Genomic DNA, 16599 nt, shown 5'->3' with positions numbered 1-16599 from the left:
ACCGTAGACCCCGCCACATTGTGATGTCATAGCAGTCTAGGCCCACTCCCTTGACGGCCATTGGAAAGGGCTGGCCTAAAGGTCTAGGCCCCACTCCCACTATGCCAGCCCACACCAATGGCCGCCAAGGGGGTGGAGCCTATGCAGTGATGATGTCACAGAGGGGGCATGGCCTACTGTGGTGATGTGGGCAGGGCTAAGTGGTGCCTGCCCAGGAAGCACAATCCGCAGATGATAAAAGATCACTTTTTACTGGAACAAGCACCATGACGTATGATATAAAATAAGGTATGAAAACTGCTAAATTTATCCTTTACATCTGTGTACATAAGTCATAATGCAAAAAGGGGGTGACAGTGTCACTTTAACTTTGGTTGATTACCTGGTAAGAATACCGCCCCACACAGCAGCCATTCTCTCCAGCTGCAACTCCAATCCTCAAAGACCACCAACAGGTCATATTTTAAGGATTTCTTTAGTATTTTACAGGTGATATAATTATGCTCAGTGCATTATGTATTGCCACTGTTTTTTTTTTTGCATGGGATATCCTGAAAACTGTTGGTGGGTCATGAGGACTGGAGTTGGTGAACACTTCTCTACACAGAGCTACAGTATTCTACAGTGTCCCTTAATAGGTCAAAAAGCAAATGAATACATATTTGAGGCAAGTGGCCTCCACTCACAGGTGGGGCTCTTAAACCCCCCCCTCCTCCTTTTTCCCCTTCTCTTATGGCATCACACAAGATGCCCTCCTCGCTCTTCTTTCCATTTCTACTAGTGCATATTAATATATTATTGTGGTATCTTCTCCAGTTTCATTGCTGCTTTTTCAGTCTTCCCCAAGAGATTACATAAGACATCATTGCCTCCCAAAAGAAAATATAGTTGACGGTAATGACATTAGCAACACTGTGTCAGTGTAATGTTACAGTAAGATGTGACAGTGTGCCAAAGCCCTTATTGTTTTATTAAAATGTCATTATCATTGTCAAGATCCTCATAAATTAGCTCAATAAAAATTACATCTCCATGCCCTGGACAGTATTTCATTATAATTGTTACCTCACTGCTAAACTCTTTCTTTTGGGACATAGGCAAACAGATCACTATAACCAATAAGAAAAGGTAAGTTTATCCATAACGTTTTTACAGATAAAACCTGGAGGCAATTAAAAATAATGAAAAATACTAAAAAGAAAATAATCCAGAAGCAAAATTGATGCCAATGCATTTCAAACCTAAAACATGGGTACTTAATTCATGGCTATAATCATTTGCAACCTCATCTAAACATGCCTATATTGGTATGGCTCAATGTTCGTGTGTTCCCTATGGGGTTGAAAGGGGGTAGCTGCAGCTATACTCCTCTGGCACCAGTTTATCCTTTTGAGACCAAAAGTGTTGAGTGCAAAAAATAAAAGCAGTCTATGCATGAACTTTGAGATATTTTGGTCAAATTTTTTTTTTAGATCCTTCTACTTTATTGATCTGGGAGATACCATCATAGTATCGGGAGTTGGGAAAAAAAAGAACAAGGCTCTTGCCACTGAATTCTACAAGAAAAATGGGTCACTCCTCCAATGGGTATCTTTTTTATTATTACTATTCTTTATTTTTATACACATTACATATACGATATACATCCAATGGATATTACTTAATCTATTTTCCAAAGTTGCATACAAGTCAACAATGTTTTGTGGATTCAATCACGACTTATGGACTTTGGCAATAAATCTACTTTCAACAATACCCATTGGAGTAGTGTCCGATGTTTCTTGTAGAATTAAATGGCATCATCGATATAGAGAGTTCTGTTCTTTTGGTACTCCTAACCTGCGTCATTCCTTGTGTGTAGCATTATTCCTGTCTACCTAGTAAGCACCACATTTCCCTTGTTAGACTGAGAGTTTGTGTTTCATAGTGGGTCTGTCTACTGTAGACTGCAATCTGCAAGAAGTGCCAATATAGTTCGACATAGTTTTGAGTCACCTACTTGTATTGAATAGAGAAGAGTGCAACTCGAGCATGCTCAAGTCTGGTTTTCCGGCATTTGAATACCAGTGGCTGAAAAAGTTGGATGCAGCCCTAGGGAGTCTGGAAAACATGGGTAAAGCCTATGGCTGTATCCATCTTCTGGACTCAATCAATCTTCTTTAGCCACCAGTACTCAGATGCCAAACGGTCAGACTTGAGCATGCTCGAGTTGCGCCCATCTCTAGTAGAGAACTTTCCGATTGGTTGTTTCCTATCTCATTCCCTACTTTCTCCATGACAGCAAGTCTTGTATGTTGCATACTGTATGTTGCTTTTATGCCTATGTCCTCAAGTGCTTATTTTGAGGAGGAAACAAGATGACGGCACCATGACTCCATTAGCTATAAAATAGGAACATCTTAGATAACAAAAATATAAATGTGTTACTAGTGCACCCTAGGGGCCCAAAAAGGTTTAACCAAATAATTGGAAATATACTTTGATAAGGTGAAACAGGGTTAAAACTGAAAAATATCCCAACGTTATAAATGACTACCCCCCCTTGTTATAACATCTATCTGCATCCACAATCGACATCTTAATTGATTAAACAGTGGATAGTGGTACTTATGGTTAACTCATTCCATCAGCTGCTCGGAAGTGAAATCTTTGATTTTGTCCATGTGGCTTGCATGATACAGAGATAGAAAACCCAATTAATCAGCTTGCGGTATTTATTTATGTTCTGTTCCCGCTGGCTTTCTTCCCTGTTGCCTGAATTAAGCTGCTGGAATGTTGCATTGATTGGCTATCTCACAGCTTGCTGTCTGTTCTTTTTGACAGGCAATTTAGTTGCTACATGTCGGCCTCAATAAAAGGGAGGAAAAAAAAAAGAAAAAAAACATTCAGACGACTGACATTTCTACAGACAAGCAATTTATCCAGATGGAATTTTCCTCGGCGCGGCGCAGTCGGTGTGTAAGTGGCAGAATGCGTAATATTACAGCCTTCGTAACAGTTATGTAAAAACACAAGACAGCCGAGTTATTGGGTTCAGGGTAAATATCTGGCATCCTTGCATAGTAGACTAACAGATCCACAGAACACACTGCATTATATGGCATTGCTAATAAGAGATGGGAAGGTCCTTTGCCAATGTCAAAATGACCGATTCATATCCCTGTTAAATGTTGACCCTAAATTATTGTCAAAAAGGCTAAGACTGCTTCACCAACACATTATTTTATAGCAGGGATGGGGAACCTTCGGCCCTCCAGCTGTTGCAAAACTACAATTCCCATCATGCCTGGGCAGCCGAAGCTAAATCTTGGGCTGCCCAGGCATGATGGGAATTGTAGTTTTGCAACAGCTGGAGAGTCGAAAGTTCCCCACCCCTGTTTTATAGAAAGTAGATCGGAAGCATGTGCCACCACCACCACCAGAAAGATTAACCGGATCTGCCTCACTCTGCCCAAGTTCTTATTATCAGGCATTGAAAAAGCCTTTCATCAGGTTAATTGGGACTTTGTTTAAAACACTTCAGTGTGCGGAGCTGAGTACCAACACGGTGAAGTGGATAACAAGCCTTTAACTCCTCTTTACTCCTCTCCATCAGCCACAACTAAAGCGAATGGTAATTATTCTCGGCTTGTCTTGATCTCGAATGGCTCTTGACTTGGTACTTCCATATACCCCTCCTATTCATCTTGCGGCTGGAAGCTTTCTACTGTCACATCTGAGCACACCCTGACTTAATAAGGGCTTCTTTAGGGGAGGTATGCATAAGGTAGCATCTTCTCTTCTTTTTTACCCCAATATTTCCTTACTGTATCTTATAGCAAAACTATGTACATACACATCCATAGAGCAAGCTCCCTTCCTTCTGGAGGAGGGTCGACTTTGCAATTTTTTTCCTCCAGAAGAAAGAAACTTTACCCTCCAGTCAAATGACAAAGGCCTCTCTGCTAGTCAATCTGCAATCTGCTCTGTACGGCATCAAAAACAGCTGTCTACAGATGGGTAATTCCTTTAAGAGAAATTCTGGCTTTGCAAACATGTTTTAATGGCCAAACTTTATACATAGTCCATTTTGAGTGTCTATGAGAAACCCTTATGTATTGTTAGTCATGTAGGTTTATGGTGTCCTATTTAGGGTAGCATAAACTAGTGACAGCTAGTGGAAGCTGAACAGAATGATGTATCACTTACATTGTTTTGTGCAGCTGAATTAGAGATATCCTCCTGAATAACATGGACAATAAGTAGTCCTCTCCATTATGTACATGGGCCCAGTAGTCTTGGATATTCATGAGCACCAGCAAACTATGCCCACCAGCATTTTGCTTTGAAGGATTTCCCCAGCCCTAAGCACCATCTTGCAATAAAACAGACAACTCACTGATTTTAAAGGACATTGTGTAATACTTCTTTTCTCCTGTGGAGGTGCTGCAGGGAAACCTAACAATACTGCCAAGTTTCCCCCACAGATAACAGATGATCACTTGTGGTGCCAGCAGGGGAACACCCTGGGATTAGTTTATGGTCAAGTGATACCTTTAACAAGTAGTAATTGTCCAAAGCGGACGTCCCTATTAAGCACTAAAAAAGGATGCAACAGGTCACTGAATTAAAATTTAAAAACTCAGCAACTAGGTAAGTACTGTATATACACAAAGAAGCACCATTGCCGAGTGCAAACAGGCACTTCATTCTATATGATATTGAGTCAGCACGGCACACAGGGTCACAGCCCTCAGTGGAAGCCACCGCCATTTACTTATTAGGATTGTCTGGGCAATGAAATCCTCATACACAGGATATTCCCCTCAGAGCACAGACATGCCGTCAGCTTTTGTATCCTTGGAAATTGTTTAAAGATCAATTTACCAACTAGTCATTTTGTCTGGAAAGCAACTCTTTGCAAATTCCGTCTCTTTTCTCACCACAACAATAGACATGACAGAATAATAAAATAAACGCATTATCGGGTGAAATTTACAGTGTAAATATTTTCCATGTCTTCTCCCCTGTGTACAGACAGAATGTGTTACTGAAAAATCCCGCTCTCTCATGTGATGCTTTGCTAATAAGCTGCACCTCCGCAAGGCAAGAGAGGTTAATTGCAAGTCTGCAGACTCTCCCCTAACTACACATCATTGTCATCCTCTCCTGAGGATCTCCCTCCAATTGTGAATCACCGTCATCATCAAATGCTTATTGCGCTTAGAGGGAAAAAATATTGTATATAACCTATTCTTTCCTATCGATTTTTAGATGTAAATATATTATGATGGCCCCAGAGCAATGGTCCAAAATTTTCATGATTACAAAGGTCATTTTAACAGTAAATACATGGGAGGTCCTTCTAGAAAATCAGTTGTCACTGTTAATACCTACTAAGTGCAGTACAAAGGTCCTGAATATGGCAATTTGCATATTTCGTATAAATACACATAGATGCACACACTCCTGCTAGACATAAAAGTGCATAAGTAGCAATGTAATATGTTATGCATATATAATGCTTCATACGCTACAGAAAGATAATGGCCTTGATAGATATATCAACTGGTCTCATTTGCCCATAACAACCAATCACAGCTCTTCTTTTATATCTTAAATTCTGGTATAATGAAAGCTGGGCTGTGATTGGTTGTTATGGACTAAATACAACAGTTAGTGTTCTACACGGATTAATAAATAGTTCATTACAATGCATAAATAACGCCGCCATACTGCACACACAAATATGGGGCCACAGTGTGCATATATAATGCTGACATTAAAAACTTACATACTAGGATCATATAGAGTGAATATACAATGCTAAAATAAAAAGAATTTAATGTCCATTTCTATTGATATTAAACACGTACATATAGATTACGTACACATACTTCCATATAAAAACAGAGAAGGAGCTTGTTGAGGCTGGGTTCACACTGGGTTTTTCCTATCCATCCAAAGTATCCATTTTTAATTGGTTACTTTTAACAGACAGAAAAACATAGTCATCTCTATTTTTGTGTATGTTAAAAAAAACGCATTCGTTTCGATCCGTTTTATTTTTTTTTTTATAATGGAAGTCAATGGAAAAATGGATGGCAAACAATTGCATCCGTTTTTTCCATAAAAGATATAGGTTAAATGGATAGGAAAAACGCAGTGTGAACCCGGCCTAAAACTGGCGTCTCAGACACTGGTCCTAAGTAAAAGGAGGCTGGCCTACAAAAAAATAAATTTATTAAGAGGCACAAGTTCTTAAAGGGGTTCTTCGAAAAACAAATTCTTTCAAATCAACTGGTGGCAGTATTTATCAGCTCCTGTATGTCCTGCAGGAAGTGGTGTATTCTTTCCAGTCTGACACAGTGCTCTCTGCTGCCACCTCTGTCCATGTCAGGAACTGTGCAGTGCAGTAGCAAACCCCCATAGAAAACCTCTCCTGCTTTCCAGACTGGAAAGAATACACCACTTCCTGCAGAACATACAACAGCTGATAAGTACTGGAAGACTTACAAATTACAAATCTCTGGCCTTTTCTGGCACCAGTTCATTTGAAAGAAAAAAAAATGTGGTAAATAGTCCACATTAAGCTTTCACTGTGCAACTTTGGCTCCTGTCGCTCCTGTCTTCCTCTACTGGTGTAGATCTATCTACCACCATAGCACTGCACTCTGTACGGATAAAAAAGTGATACACGGCTGATATTGAGCAGAAAACACACAGTAGTGCTTTCGTGTGTTGTCATATATTATATACACACTAAAATTCAGAATGCAGCCTAAAGACGGCCATACCCATGAGATGCAACGAAAATAACAAAAAAAAGAAAAAAAATATAGAGAGAGAAAGAGAGAGAACAGAACCTTTCAACGTAGATATTTTTTCCCGTCCCAAGAGAATACAGACTGCAGAGGATCCGATAACAGGAAACTTGAACATCATCCACTGAAAAAAACAAACAACATAAAAAGAACATTATAAATATATAAGACTTTCCAATGTAACTTACACCTAGAATAATTGCAGTTCTACATACTGGACGAGGTCGGCTGAAAACAGAGACTAATGGAATTCCCTCAAGTGGCAATTAGAGGAAGCTGCAATGGCTACTAATAAAGTGTTCTGGCTTATACGTCAACTCCGAGCTGTTGATCATGTTACTGTCGTCTTATTCTAAACCATAACATTTTAACAAGTGTAAAAGTAGAGATGAACAATGATCATAGAAGCAAGAAACCTCATGCTGTATAGGCATTAGGCCTAGCACGACCAGTGCTATTAAATATAGGCTATGATTACAGTACAGGCGAAGTGACAAGTACTATTATACGTTCGCTCTGACTGGCACTTAGAATTGTGGTTGTCGAAAATTAATCTTCTTTGAAGCGCTGACATATACCCTTATGAGCCTGGTGGGGAAAAAAAAAAAAACGAGTACAGTTTGAGACGAGGAATATCGTGCCATTTTCTTTTATGAGCTCTAACAAGAAAGCCCATTGACAATAACCAGCTTAATGTACTAGACGTCTTTAATATCAATGCATAATAATGCAAAACGCGAAAATGAATAATGACTATGTCAAAGTTGCCTTCCTTTTCTTGTGTAAAGCGCGCCTTAGGAAGAGACTGATAGCGGTAATGGCCACTTTGAGCATGCCTCTAGCAATGATCTGTGATCAATTATAAATCTGATATACACTGCCGGCCACCTAGAGATATTCCTCAGCAGTGCTGCGAGCTATGGACTGTTCTGTAATGACAGCGCAGACACTGGCAGCGTGCTCCGGGAATCTTTGCTTTGGTAATGATAAATTTACATGACAAAATATATCTTTCTATCAAATATTTAAGTGTATCTAATATAATAGTATATTTCCAGATCACTAATTACTATTATTCTTGTTAATAGATATTTGGCGTGAGAATTTTTTTTTCGAAGATTCAGGCTTTTGACGTCCTAGAGAGATTGTGAGTAATATTGAGCGCGCACTAGTAAGCTTGAGTGCTCTACTCGACTATTAAACTCCATTGAAATTCAAGAGAGACTCAAGTGCCCCATTCTCGGCAGAGGGGAGGGCGCCTGGCTCATGTTCATATTTGTATATTTCACCCCTTAAAGGGGAATTATAGACGAATCCAACCCCGCTACAACCGCTAAATGGCTGAGCTGCCTTGAGACGTCACGTCTCAAGCCGCAGCCGGACGGGAGAGCGGGGAGGCGTGATCTGGGACTCCTGACCGGCACCTTCTATATCTACCCCCTCCCTGCCCATACAATGAAAATGACCCCAGCCCGGAAAACCCCTTCAAGCATGGACAAGGACATGCAAACTAAAGGCAGTTAGTGCTTGGGGAGATTCAGTCATACCCTTCTAGAGATCTATCCCATGCTCTATTTATACCTAGGACTTTATATACAATATGGGGGCATCCTCTATGCCTAGAGGAAAGATGGTTTTAACAACGTAGAAGGGGATTCTTTACAATAAGAGTAGTGAAACTGTGTGCTAGAGGAGTTTGTCATGGTTAAGTCATTACAAAGTTCAGAAGGTGTCCGTATCACTTTCTGAAGTGGAAAAATATAACAAGGTATAGTACTAGGTTCTGAAGAAGGGTTGTTAATAGTGTTGAAAGAACCTGTCAAAAAGTTTGGGTTTGGCAAGGTTATCTGAACCGGGATGCTTGGCATTTAATCCCTTTGGCTTCAGAAGTTGGATGCTGCCCTAGTGAGTCCTAGAAAGCACTGCTACAGTAACAGGCTTTATCCATGTTTTTCCTTGCAGCCCTAGGACGGCATAGAGATGAAATGCCAAGCTTTCAGGTTCAGATAACATTGCCGAACCCAAACTTTTTTACAGGTTTGCTCAACTCCTTATTAACAACCCTTCTTCAGAACCTAGTACTATACCTTCAGAAAGTAATACAGCTTTTGTAATGAGTTTACCATGACATATTCCTCTAGCAGACCGTCTCACTGCTCTTACTGCTCCTTCTATGTAGTTCTTAATTCAGGGGTTTATTCTGATTGCCATTTCTAATTAGTAGCTGTAAATACAGTCATATATTTTTAAAAAAATTTTTTTCTCAGAAGACTCGGGGCCCAACAGGCTGATGATGATCAGCGCTGATCTTGCTGATTGGCTTGTTTACAGAGCCTTTCTAAGACTCAACCAATCATGTGGCCGGGATGGATCATTAGAACAGCCCATTAAATGCATCACAGACAGCTCCACATCTCCGGTTTACACAGGGCGATGTGCACAGATAAAAGATGACTTTAAAGGCCACACAAAAGATCCAATCAGCTGACGAAAAAGCATTGGCTCGTCCATCTGCTGATTGCTGGGCTTCTAACAATGACTGATTATAGAGTGTTTCGAGAAATGCTCTTTTGCCTCATAATCGGCCTGTGGAAGAGAGCCTTCATACAGATTCATACAGGTGTAAGATAAGTTTAAATAATAAATCTGGGGGAGAAAAAAAATTCTCTTATTAAATAAAACTTACACAGCAAGTCAACACCGAACTGATGCCGAGCCACATGCTCAAAAATGGAAGTCAGGATTGGAAGGAGAGCAACTGTGGTGTAGTTAATATTCTGAGAGACGCCCTTCATCTGGGTTCTTGAATGGGTGAATTTCCCAAGCTTCAAATTTTCCAAGGTCTTTTCTAAATCTTCGGCTGCATTTTCAAAGAAAGCTCTAACTCCAGCTTTCACCAGCTCCGAACCAGACTTCATCACTGTGCTGAATGGAAACAAACAGGCAAGTTCTATTTAAAACGCAAAGTGAAATAGGATACAAATCAAAAGACAATCTGTTAATGTTCTTGACATTTTTAGGCTATGTTCACACGGCTGCCTTTTTGGAAAGTCGTATTATGCAAACTGTGTCAGTATTTTGCATAATACGCTGTATTGTTGTGCCAAAATGATGGCCATCCCAAAAAGTGGCCACAAAACGAGCAAAAAAAAAAAAATGTTGTGGGGCCTTAAAGGGGTTTTCCCAGAACTTTGTGATTGATTACCTACTGTATGCTCAGGATGATTATCTGATCAGCTGACACCCAGCAACTGGTATATGGTTCCATTTATTGTGCAGTGGCTGTGTTGGCTTACATTCACTTAAATGGGAGCTGAGCTGCAGTAACACAACACAGCCACAGAACAATGAACGGAGCTGTTTACTTTTGACTTACTTACTGTATGCGTACACCCAGGTGCATCAGCTCTGCTGAACAGTGGGGTGTATGTACCATGTCAATCAGATACTGATCAAGTTGATACTTCTGCTTCCCCCGAAAATCAAGACATCCTCTGAAAATAAGACCTAGTAGAGATTTTGCTGAATTGCTAAATATAAGGCCTCCCCTGAGAGTAAGACCTAGCAAAGTTTTTGTTTGGAAGCATGGCCGCTGAACAGAACACCAGGGCATACAGCTGTTATTCTTTTTAGCCCACCGTTTTCCCCTACCTGCGCCATCCGTTGCAGAGCAGCTGCATGCAGGACATGAAGGCCATCAATTAACTTCCGCAGCCATCAATTGTAAATGTGCAGGCAAGGCATCAAGAGGCCCGTTATTTGACGCCATCCCCATTGTCACCTACTACCATTCTGCCATTACCCCGTCGCCTGCCGCCATACCGCACGCTGTCCCTGCTCTGCTGTACGAGTGTGCTGTGGTGAGCTCCCCCTCGTGGCCGGAAGCCACCATACCGTACACTTTCTCCCTGCTGTGCATGTGACATGTGAATAATTCTTCATGGAAAAATAAGACCTCCACTGAAAATAGGACCTAGCCCATCTTTGAGAGCAAAAATTTAAATAAGACCCTTATTTTCGGAGAAAAACATTATACGCATTAGGACATCATACATCACCAGGTAACATTTACATAGCCTTATGTACTGTAGAAAATCTTCACACAGCCATCACTACCATGGTATATGCTACTAGTAGGGTGTGTTAGTGTCACATTCATTTTCAGATAACCTATGACCCTATAAAAACCTAATGTCAAACAGAACATAGACGCAGAACAAGCTAGAACAAAAACTCATAAAAAGTACCGTGTGTCGAGCGTCTGAGCCAGGATGTGCAGACAGCTCACCATGGTGGCAGAGTCACTTCCTGCAGTAAAGGGATGAGAACAAACATATCAGGGCACACATGTACTGTCAACATAGCATGTTCATTAAACGTGTTTGCACTGGCTACCGTGTCATTCTTGCATTTGATAAATGTGACAATGACGCTCTGGTGACATGCAGTATTAGAGAAGATATGAAACATACACAACAGTGATGATGTTATACTGGGGGGTTCGGTTACTACAGGACAGTTCCCTTTTTTATCATTTAATAGCTATAATTTCTCTAAACTAGAGAAAACAATAAGTTTCTATTATTTTGCTATTTATTTATTCATAAAAAATATTGTTTTAATTTGATGTTTAAAACGGTCTAAATGATTTTTTTGGGGAGATAACAAATGGCTGAGCATGCTGGGAATAGAAATATTTCTTTAAAAGGTGCTTCAAGGAATTGTCCCTTTTCTTATTATCGGTCCTTCTGAGACAAGATAATAGCATGAGGTATCTCTCTGCCGTGATCAGTTGTTATCTGAATGGAACAGCTGTCTAACAGAAGAAGCAAAGCATCACATGGCACCCACCGAACACAACCCTTCATGTCCATTGACTTAAGCTGCACTGAACGCAGCTTAGTATACTGTAATACGCCAATTGGGATAACTAGGGCTGATAACCTCTTCAACAGTCAAGGCGGTTGATTAATATTACATATATGGCAGTGTTTTTTTTCCTGCCAGGAAAAGTGCCAGTTTATTTAGAATATACTTTGGAAAACAGCATAGGGAACCGCTCAATAGAATTTCCCTCGGATTTTATTGTAGCTTAAAGGGAACCATTCACCCCGTGGCCCCCGTTATAAACAGACAAACAGTCACATAAAGGTCAATATACTTACCATATCGCTCCCGGTCCCGTCCCGGATCTCGTTGTTGACACGGAGAAATCGCCGAATCTTCTTCTCGCGCCCATTATGGTAATGAGCGCCGCCGGCCCGAAGTCCAGCCTTCTCCCCGCCTCCGACACTTGATTGACGCCGGGTCTTCTTCGTCTTTGTCTTCTCTCTTCTCGCCGGATCCCGCGCAGGCGCCGTGACGGTCGTTTTCGGCGCATGCGCAGTTCACAATTGAAGCCGCTCCACAGCTTCAATGTTTACTGCGCGTGCGCCGATTGTCAGAGCTGGTGACGTGTTGGACTTCGCGCATGCGCGGTACACAGGAACGTCAAGAGCACGTATCCTGTTTACCGCGCAGGCGCAGAAGAGATGACGAGACCTTCGCAACGGCGCCTGCGCGGGAATTCGTGAGGAGACTGAAGACTGAAGACGTCAATCAAGTTCCAGGAGGCGTGGATGGGCGGCGACGAGAAGAGGACCTCATGAATAAGTTGGACTCGTCCGTCGTTTCCTATGGACGTTGGACTCATCTCAGCTCATTACCATAATGGGCGGGAGAAGAAGATTCGGCGATTTCTCCGTGTCAACAACGAGATCCGGGACGGGACCGGGAGCGATATGGTAAGTATATTGACCTTTATGTGACTGTTTGTCTGTTTATAACGGGGGCCACGGGGTGAATGGTTCCCTTTAAAGCGACTCTGTACCCACAATCTGACCCCCCCCCCCCCCCCCCCCCCCCCCCCCCCCCCCCCCCCCAAACCGTTTGTACCTTCGGATAGCTGCTTTTAATCCAAGCTCTGTCCTGCGGTCCATTTGGCAGGTGATGCATTTATTGTCATTAAAATTTACTTTTAAAATTGCAGCCCTGTGCCCTACGGGAGTATCTGTGCCCTGACTTTGCACCACCCCTCCTTCCCTCCTCCCCATCATTAGGAATGCTCCAGGCAGATTGCTTCCTATTCACCACCTGTGTTACCACAGGACATGGGCTGGATCATTAAGGCACCTGTGCAATGTTCTAACAGAAGTAAATGTTCCAGTGGCATTCCTAATGATGAAGAGGGTGGGGAGGAGGGATGGAGGGGTGGTGCAAAGTTAGGGCACAGATACGCCCGTAGGGCACGGGGCTGCAATTTTAAAAGTAAATTTTTATGACAATAACTGCATCACCTGCCGAACAGACCCCAGGACAGATCTTGGATTAAAAGCAGCTATCCGAAGGTACAAGTGGTTTGGGGGGTCAGATTGTGGGTACAGAGTCGCTTTAAAGGGGTTATCCAGCACTACAAAAACATGGCCACTTTCTTCCAGAGACAGCCCCGCTCTCGTCTCCAGCTTGGGCGGGTTTTGCTGCTCAGTTCCATTGAAGTGAATGGAGCTAAATTGCAAACAGCACCTGAACTGGAGACAAGAGTCGTGCTGTCTCTGTAAGAAAGTGGCCATGTTTTTGTAGCACTGGATAACCCCTTTAATTTCCACAGACTCTATCTGGTTACTGAAACTTTCCTGCGTCTAAAAGAAATCAAAGTGTCTCCTGGAGGAAACCACAAAAATGGCATATGAAGTCTTACAAATTGTGTAATGTTCTATAGGGGAAAAAGTAGGCAAAACAGCTCTTATTTAAAGGGAAAAGAACTTGCTTTCAAATGAGCCTTAAAATATGACAAGCCAGAATGTTTCCCACAAGGGAGGGTTACTAATGTGTAGATGGCCTGTAGGACAAGGTTGTGGACTCATACTTTTTTTTCTCATGGAGGATTACATGGCTTATAAATAGTGTTGAGTGGATATGCCACAGTCTCCGAACCTGAAAGCTCAGCATTTGACTCCTGGCGCCTGGAGAATTTGGATGCCATCCTAGGGAGTCCTAGAAAACATGGATACAGCAATAGGCCATAGGCTGTATCCATGTTTTCCTGGGAGCCCTAGTAAACATTCAACTTCTCCGGGCGCTGGGCATCGAATGCTGAGTCCTTCATGTTTGGAGAACGTAGCCGAACCTGAACAGTTTGGCATGTCCACTAAATACTACTTTAACAATTCCTCTTCAAGGAGGCACGCTAAACCCTCAGTCCCAGCCAGCACTCTGTTCAGTAATGCCAATGGGCAAAACCAAACCAAAACAGCTACAAATGGCTTACTCACACTTCTGGGTAAGATTCTGGCTTGGCATTTTTCAGGGCTCTTTAAAGGGTTAAATATTGACTTAAAGGGATGCTCTACTTTTAATAGATGACAGCGAGGCGCAAGCTCGTTTTTATCACAGGAGAGCAACTTCACACACTGGTTCTAAAGGTAGAGATTGTTTGTAAAACTTTGCTATCTAAGCAGTTCCCTAATAAGTTCATCAAAGTAGGTTCCATGTAAACCTGAATGTTAAAGTGAATTTCCATTGTGCAATACATTTTTTTTCCTTTACTGTAAATAGGTTTAAAAATCAGTGTGGATTAGTTCCTTCATTTCTTTTATAAAGAACATAAGACCCCATGCAGAGACAGACACCACTAGAGGGAACGTAGAAGCTCAGCGCATACTGTCTATATATTGGATACAATAATAAGCCAGTACATAGTAAGCTCCCTCTAGTGGTGCATGAATAAGAATATTTTAAATCTTGTCAACTTCATCCATAGACTGAAAAATGAAATATTAATGAAGGGTGGAAATTCACTTGCAGGGGTTGGCCCCCTAACAGCATTTACTACCTATCCACAAGACAGGTAATGTATTTGCAGTAGTTGGACTGCCAACGATCCCAAGTGCACCATGCTAATGGAGTAATACTGTGTCTGCATGGCCACTGCTTCATTTACTGGTAGGTTGTGTTGGTCTATAGATGGCAATTTTATAACAGTGAATGGATCTGTGGCCATGTAAGCCCTCTACCACTATATTCTAAAGGGGCCTCTGTTATTGAGATCATGGTTGGTCCCCGTTAACACGTGATAAATGCCATTAGTGGGCCTAACCCCTTTAAACCATTTTGAAGTGTTTTTGGTCGAGTGTTCTGTATAGAGGATATCTAACATTACAGAAATGTTGTGAACTCGTGTCTCTTTGCATACACTTTCCTTGTGTTATTTTTTCACACAACACAGTCATGTTACGTGCTATTTCCATGCATTATTTGTATAGATAGTACCCTCGCTTGCAATTCCTTTCCTAGCCTATCTGAGATTGACTTACCAAACAGTGATATCCTATGTCTTACAAGTGCTGCCAGTTTGCAGAACAGACTGAAGTGACAGGGAGAAGTACAGAGGAAATGAGAAAAAAATGGTAACAAGTTAGGAAAAAAGATGCAAAGAATAATACTGAAATTGGTAAGACACAGACGTGCAAAAGCCATACTTACATACAGATACAACATAGTGCATTTCCTACATGATTATGGGAACTGTCATACAGTAGGACATGGAGGTATGGAAGATTTAGCAGGACAGCCCTAGGTGAACTCTAATGAGAATGTGTCACTGGTGGCTTACACATAAAAGTGGATGGATATGTAAAATAAATAGTTGGAAAAACATTATAAACTATGTCAATGAATGAATGTGTACGCTTTGATATAGAAAGACAATAGCAATTTACGTCGCTTTAGGTTAATAATATTTTGGCTGTAAGAAGAGCACTGATAAAAATACATGCCAATATGAGATGAACTTTTTTTTCTTTTTGCAGTTCAGTGTATCTGGAATGAAACATACAAAGATTGCTATTTACCTTGCCACCATCTCTTTCTCTTTGTTAGACGCATAGCCGCTACTGCTTAGAGTTTTAATTGGGGAGGATAAAAAGTACAGGCAGTGGTTCTTAAAGTACTGGTCTACAAGAGGTAAGAGAACCTGCAATAGAAAAACACACACCATGATCAGATCTTCAATAGTGGCATATACAGATGGCAGGGGCCAATAAAAAAACAAGGATAAAAAAATTGTGCCTGGTGTTTGTTTTCCCTAAAAACCCTTCGATGATGGCCTTTGGGCCAAACTCTATCCCTTTTTTTATAACTAGACCGGGAAGTCTCTTGTCACCCAGCAGTGAAAAGGATGACTTAAAGGGGTAATGCGGCGGTAAAGAATTATTCACAGACTAACACACATTACAAAGTTATACAACTTTGTAATGTATGTTACGTCTGTAAATGGCCCCCTTCCCCGTGTCCCACCACCCCCACCCGTGTACCCGGAAGTGTGGTGCGCTATACTCACCTGTCACATGCCGACACCAGTCTCCGATCTTCAGCAAGTGACATCTTCTTCCGGCGGACAGCGAACAGCTCCGACTGTCCCGAATGCCGGCCTCCCTCTGCAGCGTCATCCGATGCTCAGCCGCGATTGGATGAGCATAACTGTGTTCAGCCCATCGCAACTGAGCACAGTTGTGACGCGGCGGAGGGGGGACGGGCGGCTGCGACTCGGCCGTCCGTCCGAAGATGACGTTTGGCACAAGATGGCAGACGGCCCTCGACACGGATCAGGTATTGTATAATGCACCACACTTCCGGGTACACGGGTGGGGGTGGTGGGACACGGGGAACGGGGCGATTCACAGACATAACATACATTACAAAGTTGTATAACTTTGTAATGTGTGTTATTCTTTGAGCGCCGCACTACCCCATTCAAGCA

General features: G+C 41.9%; 1 protein-coding gene across 6 annotated transcripts in view; it reads right to left on the bottom strand.

The window, feature by feature from the left end:
* RYR3 (ryanodine receptor 3) overlaps positions 1-16599 on the bottom strand; it is a 474528-nt gene that overhangs the window by 150991 nt on the left and 306938 nt on the right. For all 6 annotated transcript variants that reach the window (XM_069950600.1, XM_069950599.1, XM_069950601.1 and 3 more), the window contains 5 exons: positions 15692-15813; positions 15155-15204; positions 11051-11111; positions 9490-9728; positions 6846-6927 (listed from right to left, as the gene is read on the bottom strand). In XM_069950600.1, coding sequence (XP_069806701.1) covers positions 6846-6927; positions 9490-9728; positions 11051-11111; positions 15155-15204; positions 15692-15813 — 554 coding nt within the window. The remainder of the gene's footprint in view (positions 1-6845; positions 6928-9489; positions 9729-11050; positions 11112-15154; positions 15205-15691; positions 15814-16599) is intronic.

Source organism: Dendropsophus ebraccatus, chromosome 13 (assembly GCF_027789765.1).
Source record: "Dendropsophus ebraccatus isolate aDenEbr1 chromosome 13, aDenEbr1.pat, whole genome shotgun sequence".
Taxonomy (NCBI): Eukaryota; Metazoa; Chordata; class Amphibia; order Anura; family Hylidae; genus Dendropsophus; species Dendropsophus ebraccatus.
The sequence above is the reverse complement of the archived record's forward strand: the minus strand, read 5'-3'. Positions and strand labels throughout refer to the sequence as shown.